The sequence below is a fragment of the Coturnix japonica genome, chromosome 1 (assembly GCF_001577835.2).
Source record: "Coturnix japonica isolate 7356 chromosome 1, Coturnix japonica 2.1, whole genome shotgun sequence".
Classification (NCBI taxonomy): Eukaryota; Metazoa; Chordata; class Aves; order Galliformes; family Phasianidae; genus Coturnix; species Coturnix japonica.
This window is the reverse complement of record NC_029516.1, coordinates 44917418-44942496: the sequence shown is the minus strand read 5'-3', so window position 1 is coordinate 44942496 and position 25079 is coordinate 44917418. Positions and strand designations below refer to the sequence as shown.

General features: G+C 45.5%; 2 protein-coding genes across 8 annotated transcripts in view; one reads left to right on the top strand and one right to left on the bottom strand.

Moving 5' to 3' along the window:
- The window catches only part of LOC107313374 (translation initiation factor IF-2-like), a 9145-nt gene extending 6152 nt beyond the window's left edge, over positions 1 to 2993 (top strand). Inside the window, exon 3 of the mRNA XM_032444986.1 lies at positions 131 to 2993. Coding sequence (XP_032300877.1) covers positions 131 to 236 — 106 coding nt within the window. The 3' untranslated portion in view covers positions 237 to 2993. The remainder of the gene's footprint in view (positions 1 to 130) is intronic.
- On the bottom strand, positions 618 to 25079 carry NFAM1 (NFAT activating protein with ITAM motif 1). 7 transcript variants are annotated; one of them, XR_004307108.1, is made up of 7 exons: positions 21607 to 25079; positions 19198 to 19536; positions 18046 to 18155; positions 15930 to 16028; positions 2950 to 11627; positions 2196 to 2231; positions 618 to 904 (listed from the first exon to the last, which is right to left on the bottom strand). XR_004307108.1 is itself a non-coding variant. In XM_032444513.1 (6 exons), the coding sequence occupies exons 1-6, from the start codon at positions 21881 to 21883 to the stop codon at positions 11424 to 11426; spliced, it is 921 nt and encodes a 306-aa protein (XP_032300404.1). In that variant the 5' UTR covers positions 21884 to 25077; the 3' UTR covers positions 6028 to 11423. The 7 variants fall into 7 exon arrangements, 2 of the variants coding, with proteins under 2 accessions (XP_032300404.1, XP_032300401.1); XR_004307102.1 differs by having other exon boundaries at positions 2196 to 11627; XR_004307107.1 differs by having other exon boundaries at positions 618 to 2231.

Below are 25079 nucleotides of genomic sequence, written 5' to 3'. Positions count from 1 at the left end.
CCCCCGTAGCAATAACATCCCATGCTAAAATCCACACATAAATTAATCTTTTAAATGGCTATCTCAATTTGAAAGCCTTTTTTTTTTCCTACTGCCTCTCCCCCTAACCTTCCACCTCTCCCTTTCCCAGCTCATTACAGGAAGCAAATCTGCAGATGAAAACACATGAAATAGAACCAGATCCCGCCAGAGCATCAAACATGAAATATGCCAGCACCGCTCCACAGACAGCATAATCAATGCCCTTCTTCGCACAGCAAAACCACCGAAATTCTTTGTTCCTGCGCAGAGTTGTCCCAAATCTACAGTTCATCACTTCATCCGGCAGATGAGATACCCCCACAGAAGCCATGTGAGTGAAACCAACTAATTGCCATCTGAGAACGGGTGCACACAGACAGACAATAAAGTAGAGGAACACATACTCATCATTAGCAGAATGTGCTGGAAAATAACAACTCGGGATCCTCAGTCCTTATCCCAGAGGAGACCAGCAAAAGACTCCCAGAAGGTAAATCTCAACCCTCTCCTTGCTCATGGTGCAGCAGAGAGCCATCAGCTTGTTACTCACTCCTGCTCACGCGCCTTTGCACTCCATAGGTGTTCCCTTTTTTTTCTCTTTTTTTCTCTCTCTCAAGTGGTCAAATTGATTAATATAATTAGATTAAACTAAGAACAATTGCATCTAGCCTGTAGTTAGCCTGAATTTTGCTGCTTTCTGTCAGATCTGATAAAGAGACCCTGAGCCCAATGGCTTGTTTGCTTTTTCCAGCCATATCAGCTGATCTAATAAAAGATATTACCTTTCTCCACAAACCGTGCTTCCCTGGGATCTTCAGACCATCACAGCTATGACAACAACACTGTCTCGCTTTCTCTAACTGATTCTTCCAGATTCTCTTATCTATGAAACAGAATATGATAAAACATATTTTGTTTTGTATCGATTCTCATGCTGTTTTCATAATCATAATATTCGAGTACAGCCTAGGACTACATTAACTGATCCAAGTAACATCTGTCACACGTGGGGGTTGGTTTTCTTTGTCTTGTTCCCTGCCCAGGAAGAAAATGAAGTGCAGAGCAGTGTTTTGGTCTTGTGAGCTGGTGTTTTGGTTTGGGTTTTTTTTTTTTTCTCCTCTATTCTTGTTGCTCTGTATTCATACCAAGCAAAATGAGGACGATGGCAATTTCTGTGCTAGACTTTATTTCCCTGGGAAGTTAATTTCAGAGTATTGAGGCGCCCATAGGAAGATTTCAACCTGTGGTCCTAAAGCTCCAGCAGATTGAGGCAGGTTAACATACAGACACAGCTATAGATAGGAATATCTGCAAACCAAAAGGAGTAATGTATCTTCTGTTTGCATTGGAACAGACCGTCATGGGACAGCTTGGAGGGAAACAGTGGAAATAAACTATTTCATACTGAAACACAGAAAGCATTCCCCCCTATGTAAGGAGTCACACCACTGTTCCTCAGAGAGGAACCCTGAGCAATCCCACGTGTCTGAGAGGCACAACATGCGAGCTTCTGAAAGGCAGGAACTGAGGTGAAGAGAGGAATCATTTGTGCTCAAGTACTGAAAGCAGAAATACCAGAAGACCTCAGGGAGACAGTAGACAGCAGATTTAATATGTTTTTGCAATGTTATATGGCAGCAAAAATCATGCAGTTAATTTAATTTGGGGTTGTAAAGGCAGAGACCTCTTCTCAGAGATACAGGCAATAGTCCCATTTTTTAATATAGCGGTGAGACCATGGTTTGAAGACATGTTTAGATCTGGACAGCTCAGTACAAGCTGGATGTCAACGACTTGGAGGGAAATAAAAAAATAAGAACATAAAATGATAAAAAAAAAAAAAAAAGCTGGAAGGGATTACAGTGTGTGTAGGTTGGCCAAATAACAACTGTGAAGAGCATCACGGGAATTGCATACAAGAACTTCAGGGGTGCAGAAACACCAGGGAGCGAGAAAGACTGATTAGGGTTGTCTGAGGGAGTGTAAATGATATCAATGTAAATGAAATTAAACCAAGGAAGTATTAATCTACAGATCTGCATGACAGCATCCCAGAGGAGCTCCCATCACCCAATTCATGGAAGGTGACCAAGAAGCAGTGACTGCAGGAGGGGATTAGGTGGGGACAGTGTGCCTTGGGCATGTCCCACTTCTGACTGTCTAACAGCACCTACCTCTTCCAAGGAGTCTGTAGCATCTGTAGATGGCAGCTAATTGAGATGGGGAAAAAAAGAGAAAAAGGCAGAGCCTTATTATTCCTTAATTAGAGTGAAGAGATCAAAGTATTTCCTTTTCTAACACGGTAGGAAAGCCAGCCTGAACTTACACCTTTGCCACCTTTACAGCACGTTGTGCCACCACAAAATAGGAGACCTACAGCACGGTGTGGCCAAGCAAGGGGCAATGCCCCATGGTGCTGTTCATCCTGAATGTGCCACACACACGATGCTTTAACAGGAAAATTAAAAATAAAAAAAAAAAGCCCAGACAATTTTATAAATGATCTTTAATGAGTTTGAACATCTTCCCTTTCCTTTCTGGGTCTGGATTTTTTTTAACAACACCCTTAGGGAGGCACTGCAGTGATAATTATCAGTCCAAGCATACACAAAGCACGCAAAGGTATCATCTACTGTAATTGTTGACCTTAAACAGCTTTTCTATAGGTAAAAATGTAATGATCTCTGTGAAGGAAACCTCTCTACTTATTTATGAGAATGAATACCATGGCCTAACACACACAAGCAAACACGAGTGCACTAATATCTGGGTTTGAGGTTGTCCTGTAATTAACTGCTGAAGCACACACTGAAATGAGTCCATCACTTCCCTGTATCTCAGGGACCTCTGGCTGCTCCACTCACACTCTGCCTAATGGCTGTCTCAGGAAAACACCTGCCACAAACCTCTCTCATTTCATGTGCTTACCTTGTGAGGTTTGCATTTGTTTTTTGGTCTTGATCAAGAGGAAAGTGTTTTTTTCTTTCTTTTAAATGTAGCTTTTCTCTGGAGGTAGGACAGGCAGTGTCAGCTCTGAAAATTCAAGATTAATCAAGCAATTAAGAATTGATATCTAGTGACTTATCATGACTGGAAATGAGAGATGCTGCATTCATTTTAGCTCTACACGAACCCAAAATAGCTAACCTGATTTTTATGGGCAGCGAGATTATTTTAAATCTACTGGGCAGGAGAAGAGGAGCTACAGTTCCCTTATTAAACTGATTTCTCCAGAACCCATAGCTGCGTTTCTCACACTGCCTAGCAGAGCAGGGCTGCACAGAGCTGTTCTGAAGAGCCGCTGTGCTCCAGGCTCAGACCCTGCCTTGACCTCAGTGAGTTTGAAAGCCTACAGAAATCCCCAGAGAGCAAAAGCTGAGCTGAAGTTTTACTTTCTCTTCGCCACGTGCTTACACAGCACAGCCCTGTTTGAATAAATAATCCAGCCAAGCAGGAATTACATCACATCGCGGCTGCGGCTTCTTTCGAATGATCAAAAGAATGGCAAGCATTCCCATTCATAGAATGATTGCAGCACCTCTCTTTGCACCTCTGTCTTCCCCGGGAAGCTCTGTGCTGGGGCTGAGGGCTTCCCCATCTTCTCATCCCTGAGCATTGTGCTGTGATGAGCCACAGCCATTTGCTCTGCCTGCCCTAAGCCCCCTCCACCAGCCCAGGAGATTCTTCAGCAGTTAAGACCTTCTGAGATGGATGTGCAGTAACTCATCACGTCCCCTCCATAAACATTTATTTGGGGAATTACAGCATAAGTAATTGGGCTTTCCATGGTAATTTGGCTTTTACGAGCTCTCCTTATTGCCAAAATGGTGGATACCTCCATCAGAGAGAGCAGTAACTTCTGCAGCTTGGTGACCCCTGTGAGCAGACCTCAGCCAGTCAAATGGCAGCCCCAATCAATACCTGCATAAGAAACCAACAATGAAAAAAGAGTGCTGCTGAAACGGGTGCTGGAGACCCAGGAAGAGACTTTTTTCCCCTATACTTTATAAATCTGAAAGGAGCTTAATAATTCCAGCTTACCCAGCTACTGGCTCCCACCCTGACAGCCTGATCTGAATAAGAACGTAGGAAGCTGATTCTTGCTCCTGACTTTACTTCTGACCCTCTGCAATTTTGGAAAAGTCATTTAACCTCCCGAGTCTCCGTTTCCTCATGTATGAAGCTGAAATATCACACTGAGCCTTGCAAGGACACTTGACATCTTTGATTTTAATGGCATGTGTCAGCATAAAGCACCGCTGGTGGCGTTACAAGGCTAATTCCCTCGCAACTGCAGCACATGTATTTTGGGTACAATTATTACCCCTGGGAGCACTCAGAAATCCTTGCCCCAAATTGCAGGCCTAACAGATTTTCAGATGGGATAGAAAACAGAGGCTCTAACTGGTTACCTTAAGACACGTTCCAAAGAAGCCCATATGTTAGCTTTTCCATTCTCATGCTGTTCCAATTTGGGCAATTACATTCTGACTGCTCAAAGCAGGGGAGCCGACCTGCCGGGCCCTACCAGCTGTATATCTCAACCTTCATGTGGCCAAGAGCTATGGAACACAAGCCACATATTTCAGAAGGAAAAGCAAAGCTCCAGGAGATGCACTTATGTCATGGGTGCAAAGGAGGGGAACTGTCTTCATCACGTCTCAGGGGCTGGTGGTGGCCCTTGGGCTGCAGTGCAGAGCTGTGCTGGGCCAGAGGCACCATCTACATAGGCAGAAGGCAGCCCTGGCTGGGGCGGCTCTACGTGGCTCCAGGTGCCCACCTCGGGAGGCTGGGGGCCTCCAGGGGCATGCGGGCAGGCAGGGGACAGGAGAGGGAGCAGAGAGGACCTAGGGCACCATCTGGTGGCTTCACTCACCGCCTTCCCTAAATCCCTGACGCACAAGGTCACAGCCCTCGCATGGCTGAGGACTGGAGAAACAACAGACTCTGCCGAGAGACCACCCAGCAGGGACTTGTGCCCTTGGTCCTTTGGGCGTTGCTGGGTGGGACAGAGGTCCAAACAGAGCTGCAGTAGCCATTCCACTTCCTCCTCTTCTAAAAAGACTCAGCCCAAGCTAGATCTTCAGACACCTACCATAGAAGTGTTTAATGTCAACGATACCCCTGAGAAGAGAGATGATGATGATCAGAAGACAGAAGCAGTGAAAGAGAACACAATGGACAACACCTTGGTCATGCATTTTGTTTCAGTCACCTATCACAACAAGCTCTTTGTTGTCTACAGATAAAAGGCAAAACATGGTTGGTGTATTTCATACCAGAAAACAGCACCCATGCAAGAGTTTGTTCTCTACCAAAAAGGATGAAAGCAGTGAACCACTCACACGCACTCAGCTTTTTGCCTTCTGAAAGTAGGACTTGCTGGAAAGTGTTGTGAAGGGATTGTTTGAAAGGGACAGGATGGCCTCAGTGCCACCAACTGCCACACTTAGAGCAGTGTCAGCTAAGACAACATGGAGAGGATCATCACAGTGAGAAGCTGCATCTTAGGAGCAAAAGCTTGCTCTTGGTACAGAGGATAAAGGGTCCTGTGTTAATAGGACACCTCCTTTACAAGAAAACAGTGCATTTTCCACCTTGTACCTCTGCTTATTTTGATAACATCTCCACTTCCTGAAATCCTGTCAATACAAAGGGGTAATTTCTCTTAGCTTTCCCACCACCTGGGAATCAAAGATTACAGCTCTGCAACCTGAGAGCATGTTCTGTGTGTAACTGCACCACGCTGGGGAAAGCCAGCAGAGCTGTGGCCCTCAGGGACATCGTTTTTGAGAGGAATCCATTCTCAGCATTCAATTCAGGAATAAACACAATAGTCCGTCATCAAGTCTCACTTGTGTGGAGCAGGGGTAGCTAATCCTTAGCTTCTCCTTTGTACGTTTCATTATTATTATTTATATTGTTCCACACTTAAAAAACAATCTCTTCTGCATCCATTCTTAGAGACCGTACAGACAAGAAGAGCAAACGACTGCCTTTTTTTTTTTTTCTTCCTGAACAAACCTTTGCTATAAAGAAACAGCATCAATATTATATAAATTATATTCACTGGTTTCTCCTACCCGTGCCAGAGGGCATTTCCTCATACCTCCTTGGAAAACTCTGCACCATTTAAAAACAACTCTTCTCTCACCATCTCTTGCTTTACGCCTTTCTCTCTCACACACTCTGGGCGGCTGCCCACAGAGCACAGCGCTGGAGAAGCGATACTCGCTTCAGGCTACGCGGCTTCCAAGCTTCCTTTTTCTCAAGCAGCAGTCTTTTAGCCTGGCAGAACCAATCCCAAACCCATTGAAATCAACACAGCAACTCCTCCTGACTTTGACAGGCTCTGGCACACAGCCCAAATCCCCAGACTTTCAGCGTTTCTTGGACATTTTTACTTCTTCACTTGATTGATCAGAACCGGTTGGGATTCGTTCAGTACTTGAGCACTGACTGTTCTGAAATAGTCTTTCTATTCCAAATACCATTCTTCTTCTGTTTCATTTTAAACACCTTCTGCTACTTAATATATAGAATTGTTCAGACATAAATGGAGGGAACACTATTTAACGGAAAGGCGAAGCAAAACACTTCACTGCAAAGTGAGGTCTTTGCCAGGAAATTTGCAGCACTGTCATTTTTAGTATGTATAACATTTAGAAGGCAAAACATGCAAAACCAAACCAAACAAGCAGCATTATTTGGAAAGCTTAACACTTTTCATCTCAACCACCAGCTTCTTCGGAGTAATTTATTGCCACACCAGAACGTATTCATATTTCATCTCATCATTTCTTCAGATCTGTTAAGGAAAGGAAAGATTATACCTGCACAGTCCCCTGTTTTGTTGTTGTTTCTGAGAAATGTTTTTATCCCAATCGCTATTTCAGGTCCCATCACTAAATACCAAAACTGCCGAGTTCCAACATTTCTATTTCTAATTATTGCGATCACCTAACAACTGGTAGACGAGTCTAGAGAGAAACACTGTCTATTGCTCTTTCAGAAATGAATTCCTCAACTCTGGGAAGAGAAAAAGCGTTTTCCTGTGGTTAAAGAAAGTCCAAATTGCATGCCTGAAATCTCTTCTAATAAAAAGAGCAAAGCAATAAGCGGATTATCTCTTTAAACATAGTATAGGAAGGTTGGAGGCCCTGGAGACATTTTCCATAGCCTCTATCTCTGATGCATAGCAACATTATCTTCAACTAGAGAGGGTCCTATGACCCTGGAGCTCCGTTTTAATTTGATCTTCTTCTTTAAAGAGGTTCCTATGATTCCTCTCAAGTTATTCTACGTATTCTTATTTTGGGTTGGTTTTGTTTGGTTGTTATTTTGTTGTTGTTTTTTAATCTGAGATAAAACAGCCTCAGCTTTTTGATCCGCTGGTTTGATCGTGTTATATGGATATTAAATGTAACCTTTTCCCTACCAGAACTAGAATATGCATCAGCACAAAGGCTTGGAAAGTTCCAGCTGACAGGAGAGAAAAGAGCTTGGATAGAAAATTCACCACGAGGGTCTCTCTCCTCGCTCTGGTCATTCTAAGTTTGAGAACTGCTCTATCTTCCCAAATAATCTATAAGAGAAAACATAGCACAACAAAACTTCTATCTTTGTTGTGGAAAAAAAATGGCCAGCTGAAACAAAGGCAAACCCATGGATTTTGGTGGGACAGAGATACCAAACCTCCTCCCACAGAAATTCAAAATCCCGAACAGTAAGAATGCCCATTGCCAAAAAGAACAGCAAACTGGGGAGATCAGCTTGAACTTCTCTGGGCTGGGATGTGACCCCACAACTGTTTGGATTACACAACCCAGCAAGAGTGTTTCCTCAGTTCCCAGCTTTTCCTTTTGCTTGTTCTGGAGGGGTCACTGCCTCTGAGACATCTTGGCAGGCACGGATATTCTCTCTGTCTTCCTCAACTCCATTTTTATCTCTGTTCATGCATCCATCCCTCGCCCAATACTGCTGATATTGCTGAAGGGAAAGCATTTCCTCCAAGACACTGATTTGAGTCAGTTGAGTATGGTCACAGCAGGCATATGTGACAATTTGATGGGATTAGCAGATTATGAGAAAGCATGTTTCACTGTGGGGTTAAAGGAAAAATGGGCAGGTGGATGCTTGGATCTTTGTTAAACTATGCACGAAGGCCTGATGGCTGTGTCAGGAAAGCCATAGGCACCGGATCAGATGCACTGCTGCAGGTCAGGATTTGAAGATCAGGCCAGCAAGCAGGGAGGTCTGTGGGCTGTGATACCACTTACACAAGGTATTCAAGTATTTCAGCCAGGCCAGGTGAGAGAAACCTGCACAGATCCCATCTGCACCATTTTTAAGATACATGTGACTGCTCAACAAAAAACAGCTTTTCTTTTGCATCAAACAGCTTTGCTGCAAAATAGCTTTGCTGCATAAATACAGTCTGAGCACCCGTGGGATTTGAACAGATGCATTCTGCTGCTAATGAAGGGCAATCTGGAGGGAGCCCAAGGTTCACAAGTCCCCCATGTCTGTGCCCTGAAGTCACTCTGGGTCTTCGCAGAGAACTGAGGGTGTAGAAGGTAGTTCTGTTGTGCAGGAAGATGTCTGATCCACACAGGGTCAGCTTTTCCCTTAGATATTCTCATACAGTATATCACTGTATTCTTCTAGAGTTTCTTGCTTCTTAGGTGTCTGCAGAATGATGAAAAGGAGAAAAAAGAAATGGAGGAAAATTATTCAAAAGAAGATGAATTAATTCTTAATCAGCAGACACTGACGTTTGTTCTGTTAGAAATGGCTATAAGTGATCTGCTGAAACGGAAGCCGCTGTGCTGAAAAATGTTGCTCCAAAAGAGACAAACGTGACTAATCCAGCCCAAGGGATAAAGATGCCTCCTTTACTTGTCACTCTTTGCCCAAAAAGCTGTCAGACGAGGAGGGGAGGGAAAATTGGACTCAGTAAAAAAAATAAATCACTTTGGATTCTGTGAAGGAGGAATTCCCTGACCTCCCCAATCCTGTTTCTTCAACAGTTGAGTCTATTCCTCACAACTGTTCCCTGTGCAGACAAGGCGCTGACAGACTGATATTTTAAGCGCCGCGTGGCACAGGCCTGCTGTAAGCAAGGTTATACAGCGAGTAGCTGGAATGCCAGAGGGTGAATGGAGCCCTACCTACACTAGCTTCTTCTCTGTTGCCACCGCCAAAGGGAAACAGTCTACAAATCTGAGTGCAGGCACCTCCACAGCAGGAACAGACACTAGAGGATTAACCCCTTGCCACCCAGTCTGGCTGTCAGCACAATGCAACAGCTTGCAAATGCTCTTGTTTCAAGTGCTCTCTGTGCTGCTTCACTTTACATGTAGCATCGTGCACCAAGGGTTGGTAGTGATTCTCTGCAGTGAGTCTCAGCCGCAGTTCAGCAACCCAAGATTCCTGCTCCAGCCCAAACCCACTGACCTACAAGTTTTGCTCTTAGGAAAACACCCTATTAGGTTCTGACATGGGCAGCTAGAGGATGAGCATACCAGGTGGCCAGAGCCCAGGATGATGGAGTGAGAAGCTGATCAAGAGGCTCGTCACTGCAGTGAGAAACACAGTCAAACTCACCTGTGCAGAGAAGGCTGTGTCCCTTTGAGGGGAACCAAACTCATTCCTGGCTTTTGTGAAACGATTTCAGAGATTAATACAATTCTCCCACCTTTTCCATTTTAAATCACTGTTCACTGCACAGAGAGCCCAAGGCCTTGACATTCTCTTCCAGTCCTCACACTTGCTCCTACTGCAGAAGAACCTTTCCACTCTCCTCACTTGGAGAGGATAAGCAGAACCCTGAGGTGGGACACAGCAGTGGGGGTGATGGAGCCTTGCCGCTCACAGCTCCCCATGTCTGACCAACATGAAGACTGAACACACTAAGAAGTGTCTGCTCATGGCAGTGAGAGCTCATCCTATCACCTCTCTTTGCTCTCCTCTCCTTTGTTTCTCCCATCTCTTTTTCAATCTTTACCTCTCCCCCGCTGAGACCACAAGAGCCAGACCCACTTGCACACAGATACTCCTTTGCTCTTCTTTCGTTGCTTTGTTCCCACTTTGTTCCCACAAGTCTGCTGGCCCCTAAAGCAGCAGTTCAGTGATGTGGGCCACACACAGGTGATTCAGCACAGCCCAGACAACTCTGTGGTAGGAAAAAAGACATGTACTGCATCTCCTCATTCAGACTGAATCGTTTAGAAGGGGGCAGCTGATAAAGGTATACAGACAAATAAATAGGACAGAGAAGAGGAATCTGGACTTACTGATCTTCCTACCCAATGAGCTCAAAATGGAAGAACACAAGAGCAAGGGTGCTGTCTCTTCCAGAACATAAGATGTACTGTGGTATAAGACAGCTTATATAAAAGAACCTATTCTTTCCTTCAGTAATCAACTGCAGTAATCAGATACCTGCCACTGCCTCTGCTACCACCGCATTAAAGCCACAGCACTGGTGCTGGAAGCAGAACACATGCAACAAGCTCTGACAAAGAAGAAGGCACTTGATTCTATACCATCAGATTTGTGAAAGTGCTTCAGACACTGGAAAATACCGTCCATCATGAAACAGAGGGATAGTGCCATCCAAAGTTGGCTGCAGGCTCCACACTGCATAGTTAACCTGGAGAACTCCCTGCAGCAGGACATTAGAGGGAGAAGCAGGAGACATTTTTCATAAAATTTTTCCAGTGTTATAAGAGTGAAAATACTTTTTAAGTAGATAAGAATTCTGGAGGGGAAATGAGCAACAAAGATCTGAGGGCAGGAAGGAAGTGTTCCCTGGGGTTTTGTCCCTAGAAACATCTGATACTTGTGCTAAGGGCAGGGTACAGGGCTGTGTGAGCCTCTATTCTACACCATATGGCCCCCACAATTGATCCATGCCTGCATATTCCAAGTTGCTGCTACTTTCATTATGAGTGGATTCAGTTCCTCGTCTCTAACTCGTAACTCTCAGCTGAGCAAGAAGATAGAAGACATAGTCATACTGCCTTTTCCTGCCTCTGCTTAGACCATCTTACCTTCTTTTACCAGGACATGGCTCTCAGGTACTTACTGCCAGAGTAAAATTGTGTCCTGGGTCTGCCCCTAGTGCACAGATTCCTCTACACTGTAGGACTTCTTGGCTGCCTAAACAATCTGGAAAGGGCAATAGCGGGGGACAGCATCGGACCAACTCTCCATGAATGTCTGGGCCATTTAGAGGGAGCAGTGCCAAACTTCTCAATACCTTTCAGCAACGCATCTGTATGAGGCCAGGACTGCCAGAACCAGTAACACTGAAGGAGAAGGGGTTCTGTCAGAAGCAGGAAGATACACTACATGTGCAGCCCAGCTGGTGAGTGGATGTCACGTCCCATTTTCTTCTTTCAGTGGGGCTGGAAGTAGGGAAATTACAGACACACTTACTACCTGCTACTGCCATGGTGCCTCTGAGTTTTCCAGAATAAAAGAGAATTCTCCAAGAACATAGTCCCATCCTTTACCTTGCCTGGAGGACTCTTTCTATGTTCTGGGATCTTCGTGTTGTTCTCGAGGACAGAATAGACCTCAACTTGCTGCGAATCCAGGCACTGGAAAGGGAAGAGAGAAAAGGGTAGGGTTTACATAAAATGCTTAGGGTTAAGCATATCTGATTCCTCATCTCGTGCCTGCCATTTCTGAGGAACACCTGACCTCCAAAATTCTGAAGTTTGTGTCTTGCACAAAAATAAAATCATTTTTGCCCTAAAACTTCATCACCTTCCTTTTTCAGGCTGAAAGACAAAGGTTATGACATTACCTATCATTACCTATCCAATGTAAGGCAGAAGAGAACAGTGCCAGTGCCCCCGCTTCCCTCCAAACTGTCCCAGAATGTAAAAGAAAGACCTTTCTGTCTGTGGTGCTCAAAGGGAACCACGAGTAACAGGCAGCAAGATGTATCTCTCCAAGAGTGTTTGGGTGCCTAACTGCCAGAGGTTGTTCTGGGCACACAGTGATGAGAAGGAAGGCTAGTCTGGGGTCTTGAAGTACATGGCTGTTGAAAACAGGAAATCCTACAATAGGCATGTTTTCCATTTATTACCTGGTTTGTTTTTTGTTTTTTTTTTTCCAAGCTAGAACTGTCTTTTCTTCTTAGAGTGAGTAAAGAATAATAATAACAATTAATTATTAGAAAAATCAATACACTTGCAGGCCCACAGACATATCTGTGGTCCCACATGGATATAGAGAAACACACACACGTTCTACATGTGTATGCACCCGTTGGTCCCCCAGGTAATCATGTCACAAGAGATGCATGTCAGTTTGAGTGATGTTCCAGATCTGCCTGAAGGATCAAACATAACAATCAGGAGGACTTTTCCATGTGTGTTTCAAGGATGACAGCAGGTTGCCAAGGTGGCTGTTTCTCTGGCAACAGGAAGATGGGAGGAGCTCAGCCATAAGAGGGGCAGATGGTATTAGTGGAGAGACTGTGAAGGGAGCAAGGAGCCCTGCAACACAGCAAAGGTGACCAGCAAAATAGAGGGGCTTTCTCCTGGGACTGACAGTCATCTGACCCCCATAGTTTCATCGAGAGTTCAGCATCTTTCTGGTTCATGGCCAGCAGGATTGCGGTGTGAACAGGACAAGATGATAGCAGAGCAGCATTTGGAAATGGGGCTGGGAGCAAGCACCCATCAAGAAAGGGCCACAGTGAAAGAAGCTCCACGTGGCTCTCCCATTTCCACTCCTCCTCCTCTGGTAGGAAGTCAATGTACTTCACTTGACCATGTCCCTCTCACAAGATTCCACTGGCCTAGAGCACACGCTCCCGACTACTTCTGTGTGCACGTGTGCGCAGAAAATCCCATTTCCCTTTCCTCATTTTCAGTTCTCTTTGTGATGCTTGCAGCGAGGACCTTGTCCCATGTGTTGTGCTCCTAACAGCCTGACTCTGCATCCCGTTGACATGACAGGCAGCCTTTTTCATTGCTCTAGTCCAAAGCCACTCACAAGCAAGACGCAACCTTGTAGTGCTTAAACCCCCAAAGAGATTCCCTCTTTCTGCAGGTTCTCCTTCCCATGGAGGCTCCTGACAATGCTTTGCAGGCCAGTTGGAAGGCTAGTGTCTCCAACTGCCATTTGCAAATCAATTACTTGTACACGGTCACTGAGCACCTGCTACTGTCACAGTGGTAGCACGCAGGCCTCTCCTCCCTGCTGGCAGATGCCTTCTCAAAAAGCTCCAATGCTCTGGAACTCGCCTGCGCTGCAGGAGCTCTGTTTGCTGCTGAAAAAAAAAAAGCTTGTTTGAAGTGTAAAGCAGGCAAAGCAAGGCCCTTGGATTGTTATTTCCAAGCTGCTCATTAACTAGGCACCTAAGCTGGAAAATGAAGGGAAATACAGGTTTCGGTCCAGGTGGTACAATGAACTCCTCTGGGGCTGAAGGAGGGCAAAGAGGCCTTGCAGTGCTTGGCAGTGTAGTGGCACAAAGCAGGTGTCCAGCTACCCCCACTACAGGGACTTTGTACTCAGGCTGCTTTTCACTGCATACACTCTCCTTTAGGGACCATAAGGTGACACCTGGAAGAGATGGTGGGGAGAGTGTTCGCTCCTAGCAACGTGCAGCAGAATGGCTTTGCAGAAGGTGTGCTGGGAGCCTTTCTGTGCCAGGGACAAGCCTTGCTGCCAGGGAAGATAGCACAGACCATTTAACAAGTGCACCAGCCAGTTCCAAGCCCTTGCTGTATGTCCAGTCCTGCTGTCTGCTGTGTCTGCTCCAAGCTCCAGGCCCGCTAGAACACTGTGGCTTCCTGACATTTTTCCAGACTTGAACCTTCTGCTTTCCCCCCACAGACAGCACATCTGGCACATGCTGGCCTCCTGTCCCTTCACCTTATCTCTGATCTCCATCTCATCAGTAGAAGTGACTTTCCATTCATCCACACCATTTCCTTGCCTTAGCTTCCTCTAGAGCTGACCGCAGATAGAAATCTGTTCCTCTCTTCCCCAGGAATTAATCACTATGTGTTCAGCAGCCCAGTTAAACACCAACAGGATTTCACAGAGTACGTTCTCCATCCCCGGGCTCACGCTCTCCTCCCCATTACCTTTCCCATAATATCTCAGAGCCCTGCTCTCACCGTGCCCTGCATCTGCTGCAGTAGTTGTTGCCTCATGCCTGAACGAGTCACAGCAGCTGCTCTGTGGGGCAGGCTCACACCCCATGGCATACATGACATGATTTGAGGCTGCCTGCCGCTCTGCCAAAGGGGGCTGAGCTGCCTGCCCTGCACACTGGGCTGGCTGCAAGCCCTGCACAGCTGGTGTGCGGCTAATGGGCTATGGGGGAAGGCTGGATGGGCCAGGTCCATAGGGCTCGTGGAAGCACAGGAGCCCAGCCAGCTACTGGGACTGCCTGTGCCTAAGGCTGGCTCTGCTGGCTTGCTGCATTAGCCTTAGTGGGGCCTCCTGAACAGAACAACATGATGAAACATGTAATTAAGATGGAGCTAAGGATGCATGACGAGGCCGACTGAGCGAGAAATGGATTTGAATTTTTTTTTGTCTCCTTGCAGAAATCATCCACTTCAGCAGGAAACTACCCATTCGGATTTTTAAAAGACAGAATTAAAAAGAAATTACTGGATACAAATGAAAAGGTTTATAACCTGCAACATCCTTTACCCAAAGCTTTTCTTTTTACACAGAATAAACATATCACGTACCATATATAGTGCTTTCTTCTAAACCTCCATTCCAGAAACTGAAGGGCCACAAAGCAGTGGCCCCCACTCAGTGATGTGTGAACAAGAAGGGGGCAGGCCTGCCCTTGCTTTCACATCTTCCCCCTATCAGATTTCCATGTCTCTTTGGCAGGGCTTTGCTCCTCTCTGCAGTACATTCTCCAGAGCTCTGCTTTGTTTAGTTTAAATGATTCATGCAGCTGAGCTTACAGGTTTTCCTTGGAGAGACTTTTCCAGCCCTTACAGACCTCACAGTCAGAAAGGTTTCCTAATATTCAGGCAACATCCTTCTCACTTTCATTTTATTCCTCCTCATTTGTCCCACATACCATGTGGAAAAGAAATAAACAAATGAAATAAATCATTCCCTTCTTAGCAAAGCAGCCCTCCCATGGGAGTCAAAGGGGGAAAAAAAAAAAAAAAAAAAAAAAAAAAAAAAAAAAAAAAAAGCAATACATTTTAAATAGAACTGGATGGGCTGTAAATGTGATTAGGGGTCATGGTTACTTGAGGTAGTCAAGGTCTGGGCTTGACGTTTCAGGAGAGCCACGCCAATCCTATTACCTATGACACTGCCACTACTGGGCTCAAAGAGTGGCAGCAGCCAGTGTTCTTCATTCTGGGGAATGGAGAAAGGAGATTGGCTGCATTCAAAGCAGTGAAAAAGAAAATGCTCCAAAAAAGTACCCTTTTGCTTTCTTCCTGTCCTTTGCCCCCAGACCGCTAGTCAGCCAGCTCAGGGCTGCAGTGTTCCATGCCACTGACGCCAGCAAAGCAGAAAACACAGCAGAACCTCTAAAAAGTTGTTGGCGGGGGAGTTTCTCTCTCCACCACTTCCTTGAATCATCATCTCCACCTGAGAAAACCATGTCCTTGAGACACTTGCACTACAAGCAAGGTTGAGGTCCAGTCTTCCACTCTGACATCTAGAGGTCCTTCTACCTCCAATGCCTAAAGCTCTCTCTGGCCCCATGCTCGCTGCTCAATTGTATGCTGCTGGCAGTGGAAAGGCACAGGGCATGGAGCGAAGCTTTGGCACTGGGAACAGGATGGTGACGTACACAGTCCTGAGAGGAGCTGAACAGGACAGAGCACAGAAATGGGGTTGCAAGGTATATAGGTATCATTAATGTAGAGATGGAGAGTGATTCTGATACTCACATCATAAACAGGAGAAGGTGGTGGTGGGGTTGCTGAAGGAGGCCGAGTTTCTATCTTCTGTCTCCTGATATTTAGCTGGTTCTTTTTAGGACACAATATCTGCTCAGGACAATACACAGAATTAGACATTTGGGAAAAACCACCATTTCCCCAAGGATGAAATGAATGCCAGTGTCACATCAAAGCCAGCTGCCTACACACCCTCTGAGTACTTGCACAGTATGGAATGCTGGCATTCTGCACAATGCGGGACAGTCGCTTTTCTCACCATTAAGTGAAAGGAAGGAGTCTGACAGCTGACACTGAAGCACTGGAAAGCAAAACTGGGCTCTACCACTGACAGCAGGATGGAAGGAATAGGCATTTAACAGCATGTACAATGCTGTAGGATGGGGAATAAAGCAGGGCCATGTTCAAAATGCAAGAGAAATTTCAGAGAGACAGAATGCAGTGATTTTTTTTGTGAAGGTTTGGCTGGGAAGATGTTGCTAATACACAGAGTCTAGAGAAAAGCACCAGGCAGGCATTAATGATGACATATAGTCAGTGATACACTAACAGGCAGGTCCAGCACGGAGTTAAGGAGTTGGAGGAAGAAAGTATTTTCCTCTGAAATGTTTCTCGCATCGGATGGCTTCTCCTTGAATATGCTTCATTCATGCACAGGTAAGGGTTAGCACTGCTCAGCAAGCAAAAGAAAGGCAGAGAAGGCAGAAAGCTTTGCTAAGTATCTCTGTTTTAATTCAGAAAGAAGTGGGATGATTATATTCACATCACATGAAAACGATGAACTGCTTTCCAGTCCATTAGTAACTAAGGAGGATGCTAAATAGCTTCTCTTAAAGATAAACATTTTTAAACCAGCAGGTCTGAGCAAGCTGTGGTGAGAAATATGGTCTGTGTTCAGCAGGAGGGCAAATGTAATGACTGCATGATCTCTTCAGGCCCCAAGGAGAGCCCGTAGGTCTAAGACTTGCTGGCCTGCCTCAGAGTCTAGAGATGCCAACTGGCAAGCTGTGACAGTGCCTCCGTCCTATCCCCATGGAGATGCTGTCTAAGCAGGCAGAGGTGGGAGCTCATCTCCAGCCTAGTCACTCTGCCTCTAACTCCTTCCCCCTCCATCTGCCTGCCTGCAAGGTAAATCTCACGAGATTTGCAGGTCTGCCAACTGCTGCCATTCTGTGTTCAATCTCACTATCTCTGACTGTGCATGCTGAAACCTGATGCTCCTTGGAGCCAAAGGTCTGCATCAGCAACACAGCTTTCACATAAAAACATGTGCACAGACTCTGCTGCTGTAATGGCAGAAGGCAGCTTGACAGAGTAAATATGGGTGGATACAATGCCTAAAAAACTATCATTCCCCAAATTCAGTTCTAAAATACACCAGGTCTATTCAAACCAGCCTTAAGATAACCAAAAGATTGCAAAGGAACATCTGAGGGTAGCAGTAATAGGAACAATAGATTTCACCTGGCCAACAGAGATTCCAGTATTAAAACCTCAGAATTTATTCCACAAGGCTCCTGATTCATTTAGACCTTTCAGTTCTACTTTCAGCTCCTCTTCTCCTGCTCTACACCTCTTTTATTCCCCACTTGTGTTTTCCCCTTTACCCTCAGTTCTTTCTCACCCAGATGGTTCCAGCCTGTGCTACTGGCCTTCTCAACCAAGAGTCCCTGTGACTCAGGACCTGCTGCGTGGAAAGCCAGCCTTGCACAGGATCCCTTAGACAACTGAGCTGCTAAACTGACACAAACTAAACATGCAGAAACAGCCATTTCCCAAGGACCCATCACAAGGCTACATCTGCTTGGTACACTGCTGGTGTGACTTCCCACCCTGTTTCAGATCCTTGCTCTAAAGCAGAGCATGCCAAAGTCAAAATGGTTATTAGAATTTATTTAATGGACAAATCAATGACTCGCTTTATCTTTTCCGTAATCTTTTTTCTCAGAATGACTGAACTTAGAAAAAGAAAATAAACCTGAGGCAGACACTCAGCACAGAAAAATTTCAGCACGGGGAGTTCCAATCCGGCCAAGTTAGAAGCAAGTGAAATAAATTCCTAGAATGGGTCGTGTCAGGTATTGTTTTTTATTTGGTAATAACTTGCCTTTCTTTTCCATACTAGCAGAGCCGTTGCAGTGATGCTCAGTGCAGCCAGAAGAGTGGTAAGGGTAATGAGGATTTCTCGCCCATAAGAGGTCTGTGCATACCCTGCACCTGTGGGAAAGAAGGCAAAAGATTCATACTGTGAGCAGAAATTATGCTTCTCGTATTTTTAACTCTGGTCAAAAGTCCTAGGAAGTTTAAAATATAGAAGCAATACAGAGGTTATATAGACACATATATGCTTCTTAACACAGTCTGACTGAACAGACAGCAGGGCACAGCTGGAGGATGATGCAAAGGAGATGGGGTATGAACAGCTGTGTTTCATGTAGATTAGAGGGAGGTGAATTAAATATGGCAGCCAAAAAGGCTGGTAGGTAGTTAGAGGCTGGGAAAGGTCTTGAGTGATAGGGGGAGAAAGGCAGATGGTGGCTACATGAAATAGCAGAGCGGGTACTGCAGGTACTGCAGTCATCCCCTGACCAGTGTAGCAGAGCTTTTTCATGATGGCTCTTCACATTTACCCTAAGTAGTTCTTCATATAAAGCATTCAGTAATGCAAATCCAGCCAATCAGCAGCATGCACATTCTTACCACGTTTCTATAGCACTGCACTTATCTTGGCCTGAAGGCCTCCCTTGTTTTCCAGTCTGTTCATCAATGGAACAACTGAAACCTTGTAGCCATGTGGAAAAAGGGGAGGGATTAGGGTGAGCTCCTAGTTTGACTGTGAGCCCCCAATAGTCAACACCCAGCCTGTACATCTGATCACAGTGAGCACTGTAACCACTGACCTCATTTTCATTCATCTCTGTCACACTGATAAAGGCCAAACCATGCTGTGTCCTGGACACTTACACTAAAAACACCTGGTCCTTGTTTAGATCCTGATTTTAAGGCTGGTGCTCCCAAGTGCCTGTGGAGGGTAGGTAGAAATTACTGCATATTCATGTTACCACCTGTAAGTTGGGAACAATGGCACAGGTAACCTGTGTAAAACACGTTCAACTGTGATGGCATTAAATATTGGGGATTAAGCATTACTCCTGTGTGACTTTATAGCTTGCTTGGGTAGAAAAAGAAGATCATATTTTCATCTTAAAATCCAGCTGATTTTTACCTGTATGCCCTTCCTTTCTGGTTGTTCACTTACCTCTAACAAGGACAAACACTCCTTTTCCCTTTATCTGGATGTCATCCCATTGGACTTTGCAGTAGTATGTGCCAGTAGAAGAGATGCTTTCAAGCGGCTTTGTTTCGTAATCGTAAGATATGATGGCAGTCATATTCTCTTTTCCAGGGGGGATATCTACTTCTTGTTTCTTACTATAGATGGATACTTCCTGGTCCAATGCATTAATCCAGTAATAGAAGATTGTAAATCTGGTGTATTTCGGTGTGTATGGGAAGACGACTTCACAGGGGATGGATACTTTTTCCTTAAGTAGTGCAACCTGGATTAGAGGTTTCTGCTGTACACTGACATCTCCCCCTGTAAGGGTGATAATTGTTAGCAGTCATCTAACATTACCGTAAGTCAGGAGAAAATTGCTGCCCCAAAGACATGATCACATGGTGAAAATAAATGTATGCCGAGAAGCATGTCTAGAGCAAGCAGCGCTGGCCCTTGTCAGAAACTGAGTGATGCAGAGCATGTGCCCCTTGTGATCTGCCACATCTCTTAGGTAATTGCTGTGTGATTTGAGATAGCCTGTTGCAATCATAGGCTTCCCCTTTTCCCTCGTGAGCTCCTCTGCAAAACGCCAGTGTACAGAAAGACAGGAAATGAAGCAGGAAGTGAACTGATTTTGCACTGGTGCGAGACTACTTACAAATTATGAAAAAGGAAAGCAATTTTCTATGACAAACACTAACTGGATGTTTTCTGTACCTCCTGAGTTACAATCCTCTGCTCAGGTGTGTACACCTGCATGTGACTGCTCTGCACCAGCAAGAAGATGCTGTGTGCAAGCAGGTGCATCTCTGAAACGTGAGTGAGGAAGGAAATTGCATATTGTGCCTGGGGCCCAGCACCGGGGACATGAGAAGTAAGACACAGCTTAATCACTCCCAACTTGCTGCTGCTGTAAATGGGCAGCAAAGCACAAGAGTGGTTGCTAGATGCAGGAACTATTTGTGGAAGACTACAGATCCTAAGTATCTACATGTGACAGTATCTCATGCAGAGAGATGGGAGACCATGACCTTCATGTGCTTCCTCCTTACATAGGTCTGTTGAAAGCATTCTGTCACTGCAACTCAGAAGGCAATGGTGTAGGGAGTTACAAGAGAGGATGAATAAGCAGAGATGGTGAACCACACCAGAGTTTGCTCTCTGTTCTGCAAAATAAAAGGAAAAAAATGCTAAGAGTGAGTCTAATAAGGAGCCTGAGATACAGGCCAAATCTGGGTTTAACGTCAGACTCTGGATTCATTTATTTGGTAGCGGATAGAACATAACAAATAAGCCCTTTAAGAGGAGGTCTGTGCAAAGCATTGCTGTACTTAAAAAAGGGAAGGGAACTGGAAACTTGCATTCAAGTTTTGTCACAAAATGATGGAATCAGGATTCCTTCACAGACTTGAAAATAAAAGGGGAAAAATATAGAGAGGTAAAGTAGAGCTTTTCCATTCATGGTTCTGATGGCACTCTCTGGGGTTCAGCATCTATGAACAGGATCATAACAAGGCATTAATAAAGCGGTCCCAGAACACAGCCAGACTTGCTTTCCTGTCATCATTCAATAATGCTCCATCGGAACAGTGGTATCCACCTTTGTGTGAAGGGACCCAGCATCAGAAGAGGCAACCCTGACAATGCTACTGAATGCAGACCACTGAGGGGTGCAATGACAGAAGGAGGCACAACCACTGTCCAGAAAAGACTTTGGGGAAGTAACAACAGTTAAGGAAAATCTTCTACAGATGACACGGCCAAGTACAATAGCCTAAGAGTAAGGAAGAGTTTAGGTTACATCATTAGAAAAGGGTTCTTGGCTGTAAAAGCAGCTAGGATACAATGAAGTCCTGAGGGACACAGTCTTTGTGAGTGCATAGTCCTGTGTGTGCTAGATATAATGCTATGGAAAGAAGGCAAGAGAAATTCCTGCAGCCACAGTGGGAGCGATAACCTGAGTAGTCTCTTCTGGGCCTTATGTTCTAAAATAAATCACCATCCTTTTCCTCATCTCTACCCAGCAGAACACACATGAATGCAGTTTTTATACAAGACATTGTAAAGCACCACTGTAAAAAAGCAGAGGAGAGATCTGTCTTCTTACAGTATCCCAGGAGCCGTTAGTTTGAGAGGAACATGCCAGGGAAAAAGCCAAACCATTTTATTTAGGTTATATAACCCTTCTCCCATGTTCCCCCTTTCTTAAGGATTCTCTCTCTGAGCTTTGAAATGCTTAAAAGACAGAAATAGCAGCAGCGTGCAAATTCCTAGAGGGGAGCTCTGGAAATTAGCAAAAGATAGCAGCTGGAAATGCTCTCATATGAACAAACGTGAGAGTAAACAGAAGTGGAAAAAAAAAAAAAACCAAAACCAAAACTTTTTTACCTCCATAGTGAAGCAACCAAAGAAACAGGAAGATGACTTTTAGATTAGAGCCCATGGTAAGGTCAAAAGGCTGTAAGAAAGCATCCAGATATGAAGATCCAGAAGGCAAAAAGCGATTGTGTTTCATGAGGTCTTCCTGCGCCTGAAAGGCTGTTTGATCCCCTCCCATTTGTGCAGGGACAGGCGGGACAGACACACGCTGCCTTTGGCAAGCTGTTCCTGGCAGATGCAACCTCTTCTGCTTTTCTGTCAGACTCCTCCCTGCACTGTGGTTCATTTCTCTATACTATTAGCACAGTGTTATGTGTATCAGCAGGTGTCAAAAGATTAGACTGTAAGCTCTTGAACGCACAGAGCTTTGTCTTCCAATGACCATAAAACATCACACACATTTATAGCAAACTTCGTCACCTTCTGTAGTGACCAAAGCCCCAGGCTGGAATACAGAGAAAAACCTGCTTTGGATGATGCAGCTTGAGGTCATTTGAGGTAAGTGTAGTCAAATTCATTGAACAAGTCAACTGATTTTGGAGCAACGGACAAGCTTAAAAGTGGCACATTAGGGTTTTTACCATAGTTTTGTAGGAATTTGTTTATACGTTTGTTTCGGAACAGCCATCCCTGAATACCTCACAGCACTGAGTATCCAGATTTTGGGAAAAGGGCACTTCAAATTCTCTTATTCCGGTGGCTACCATGCAGTACCACAGAGGAGCACTATCAGACTAATTCTTTATGCAACCACTTGAGCATGAGATCACCTGTTTTGCCTTCAAAATGGAAAACAAGTACCTGCACCAGCAGTCAGCACAGAGAAACAGCCCTGCTGTACTCCCTGCTGCCCAACACTTCCCTTCCACAGGTTTGGCTACTTCAGAGAAAGGCACTTGTATTGCAGAAGTGAGAACAACCAGACAGTGCATTCATCCGTAACAGCTGTGATGTTTCAGATTCACACGATGCTGGCTCTGAATCGGCTTCACACTGCAGGAAAACGTTAAAAAAATCTATTGTAGGGAAATGTAAGGAGAGCCCTTTGAAGAAGAAAACCCTCTCTTTGTGGGAGGATCCTGCCGCCTACACTCACGAAGAGTCTTTGATTTCAATGAAAGCTTGTTTTTAGCTAAGACATCTGCAATGCAACAGCTGAGCAGTGTCTGACTCAAAAAACCCCGATGTCTGAGAGGTCTTTGCTTGTCTCTAGAGAAGTCCTTTTAGACTTCTTGAGAGACATTTGCAGTGACCACAAGAAACCGCGTTGCTGCAGCTTCAAGGGTTCACACTCACACTGGGTGCTGCACTGTGGAAACTGGTGGGGGATGACTGTGCTGTCTGTTCTAACACCAAGATGAGCCTGGAAATTGTGCATATTCAAAATCACCCTGTCTGTTGAGTTTGTATGAGCAAGACTTGCTCCAAAACTACCCTCGGTTCATAGCAGTTTTCCCCCTGTTCAACCTGGGACAGGTTCTCAGGAGGAAGGAGTATTGACACAGGGAGGCTGTGCACAGCTGTGGCTGCTCTATCCCCCTGAGCCTGGGGCCGGCTCCAGTGCCTTGAGGAGAGCCCTGGCAGATGGAGAGAGAAGCAAGTGGCTTTGTGTGGCTTTGTAAGGCTGGTGCAGCAGCTGCACTCCTCCAGGGAAGGTTTAGCTTAGATTAGCCAAAAGGAACTCTTCTCCCCAAGACACGCTGATATGAGTTGCACGGGGCTGGTCTCAGCTGCAAATTGTTCCTCACAGGTCTTAACGCTGAGCAGCAAGGACAATCAAGAGCGGTAACAAGACACTGGGGGCCTACTTGGTATTTCAGATATGTAGGCACAGATCAGGCAGCTGTGGCTCTGGGGGATGTGGGGTCACAACCACGCTCAGCAGCACTTCTCAGGCCCGAATTGCATCTTCAAGATAGCTGGGGGAGGGAGGGAATAGCTACCTTCCTAAGGAAGAGTTCTGCTGAACAGTGAGGGCCTCCTCAGCTCTTATATCGCACTCATCCCCATGGTAGCACAGCTTTGCAATTTCCAGCAATGATGTATTTCTAGAGGACAGAACATGCTGCTCCTGTCAGTGATGTGTTTTAACTGTTATCAGCATTTATCTGCTTCAGGAATTCAGAGTGATAAGTGGATTAAGTGCGGTAGGTTTGTAGGGCTGCTAGGTCAACATCTTCCTACTGTCCTTTCCCTTCTCTTCCTATAAACAACCCTGTTGCCACTCTAAATGCCAAGTCCTAGAAATAGTGCTGTCTGGAATTTTAAGAAATATATAGTTTTGGCATTTCAAAAGAGGTCACACATAAGACTCTGCTCTAGGATTACTGGCACGGCAGGCCAGAAACACGTTCTCTGCTGGAATTTGCTACGGTAGTGCCTGCTGAAAAGAAATGGTTTTGAAATGACTACCCAGCAGCTATTAACAGGGTAGCATTCTGTTCCCAAGAGCCTAAAGGTAGCCTGAATCTTTGAACACTAAATTATAATTCCATTGGTTTTGGGGATTCTGGACTAGAGACATAAATGGGAGGAAGATGAGGGAAAGGGGGGGGGGGCGGGGTTTCTGTGTTTCTATAACCAGCCTGGAGCAGGACTGATCCTCCTGAAACTTAGGTGGAACAAACCAGGATACCCATGCCAAAGGAAGAAAATTACAAAGCTCCTAAGGAATGGGCCATTGTAGGACTTGCATCCATACATTACACAGTACAGTGTTGCACATGAGCCGGTCCCTGCTGCATGAGAAGGGAACTGTTTGTCCCACTCCAGATTGGTCAGGATCTATAAGTTTGGTTCTTCCTTCAACGCACCAAAAGTTGACCACTTCCTGAGAATAAATACAGCGTTGGGCCAGATGTTAGCAACAATTTCTGCATGTGGCTGGAAAGCATCTATTAATTTCACTCAAGCCCTATCAAAAGCTCACATCGGCAGCCAGCATTCCCAACAGCGAGCACATCATTCTGGCACTCATATGCAACAAGTTTGGGCAAGTGCTGAACCTACCAGAATTGCCTGTTCACAGCTGTGTCCAATGCATACCCACAAGCAGCGGCACACACACGTGCCCACACATGCCCCCACAGCCAATTCCAGGGAAAGCATTTATTCCAACAAAAAGACCACTGCTAGTCCAGGCAAAAGCAACGTTGCAGAGACCACAACAAAGCCTCTTTATTGCTGTAGCGTTTAACACCACAACCAGCCGTAAGAGAAACACTGCCTGGCGCAGGGACGAGCTGCAGCAATTCAAGAAGCCTGACTGCAGCGCCTGCCTGAGAGCATTTCAGAGCATTCCCCAGCACAGCAGCTCTGGATTCGCTGCCTTGTCAGAGACCGGCTCAATCCCCCACCGCTGCAAACCCAGCCAGCGGCAACGCAGACACACACCTCCAAGGATTCGCAATCTCTTTGACTCCTCTAACCCCGGCCTCTATGGCTTACAGCTTCCCTCTGGCTGCTGGTAAGAGCGATAGGAG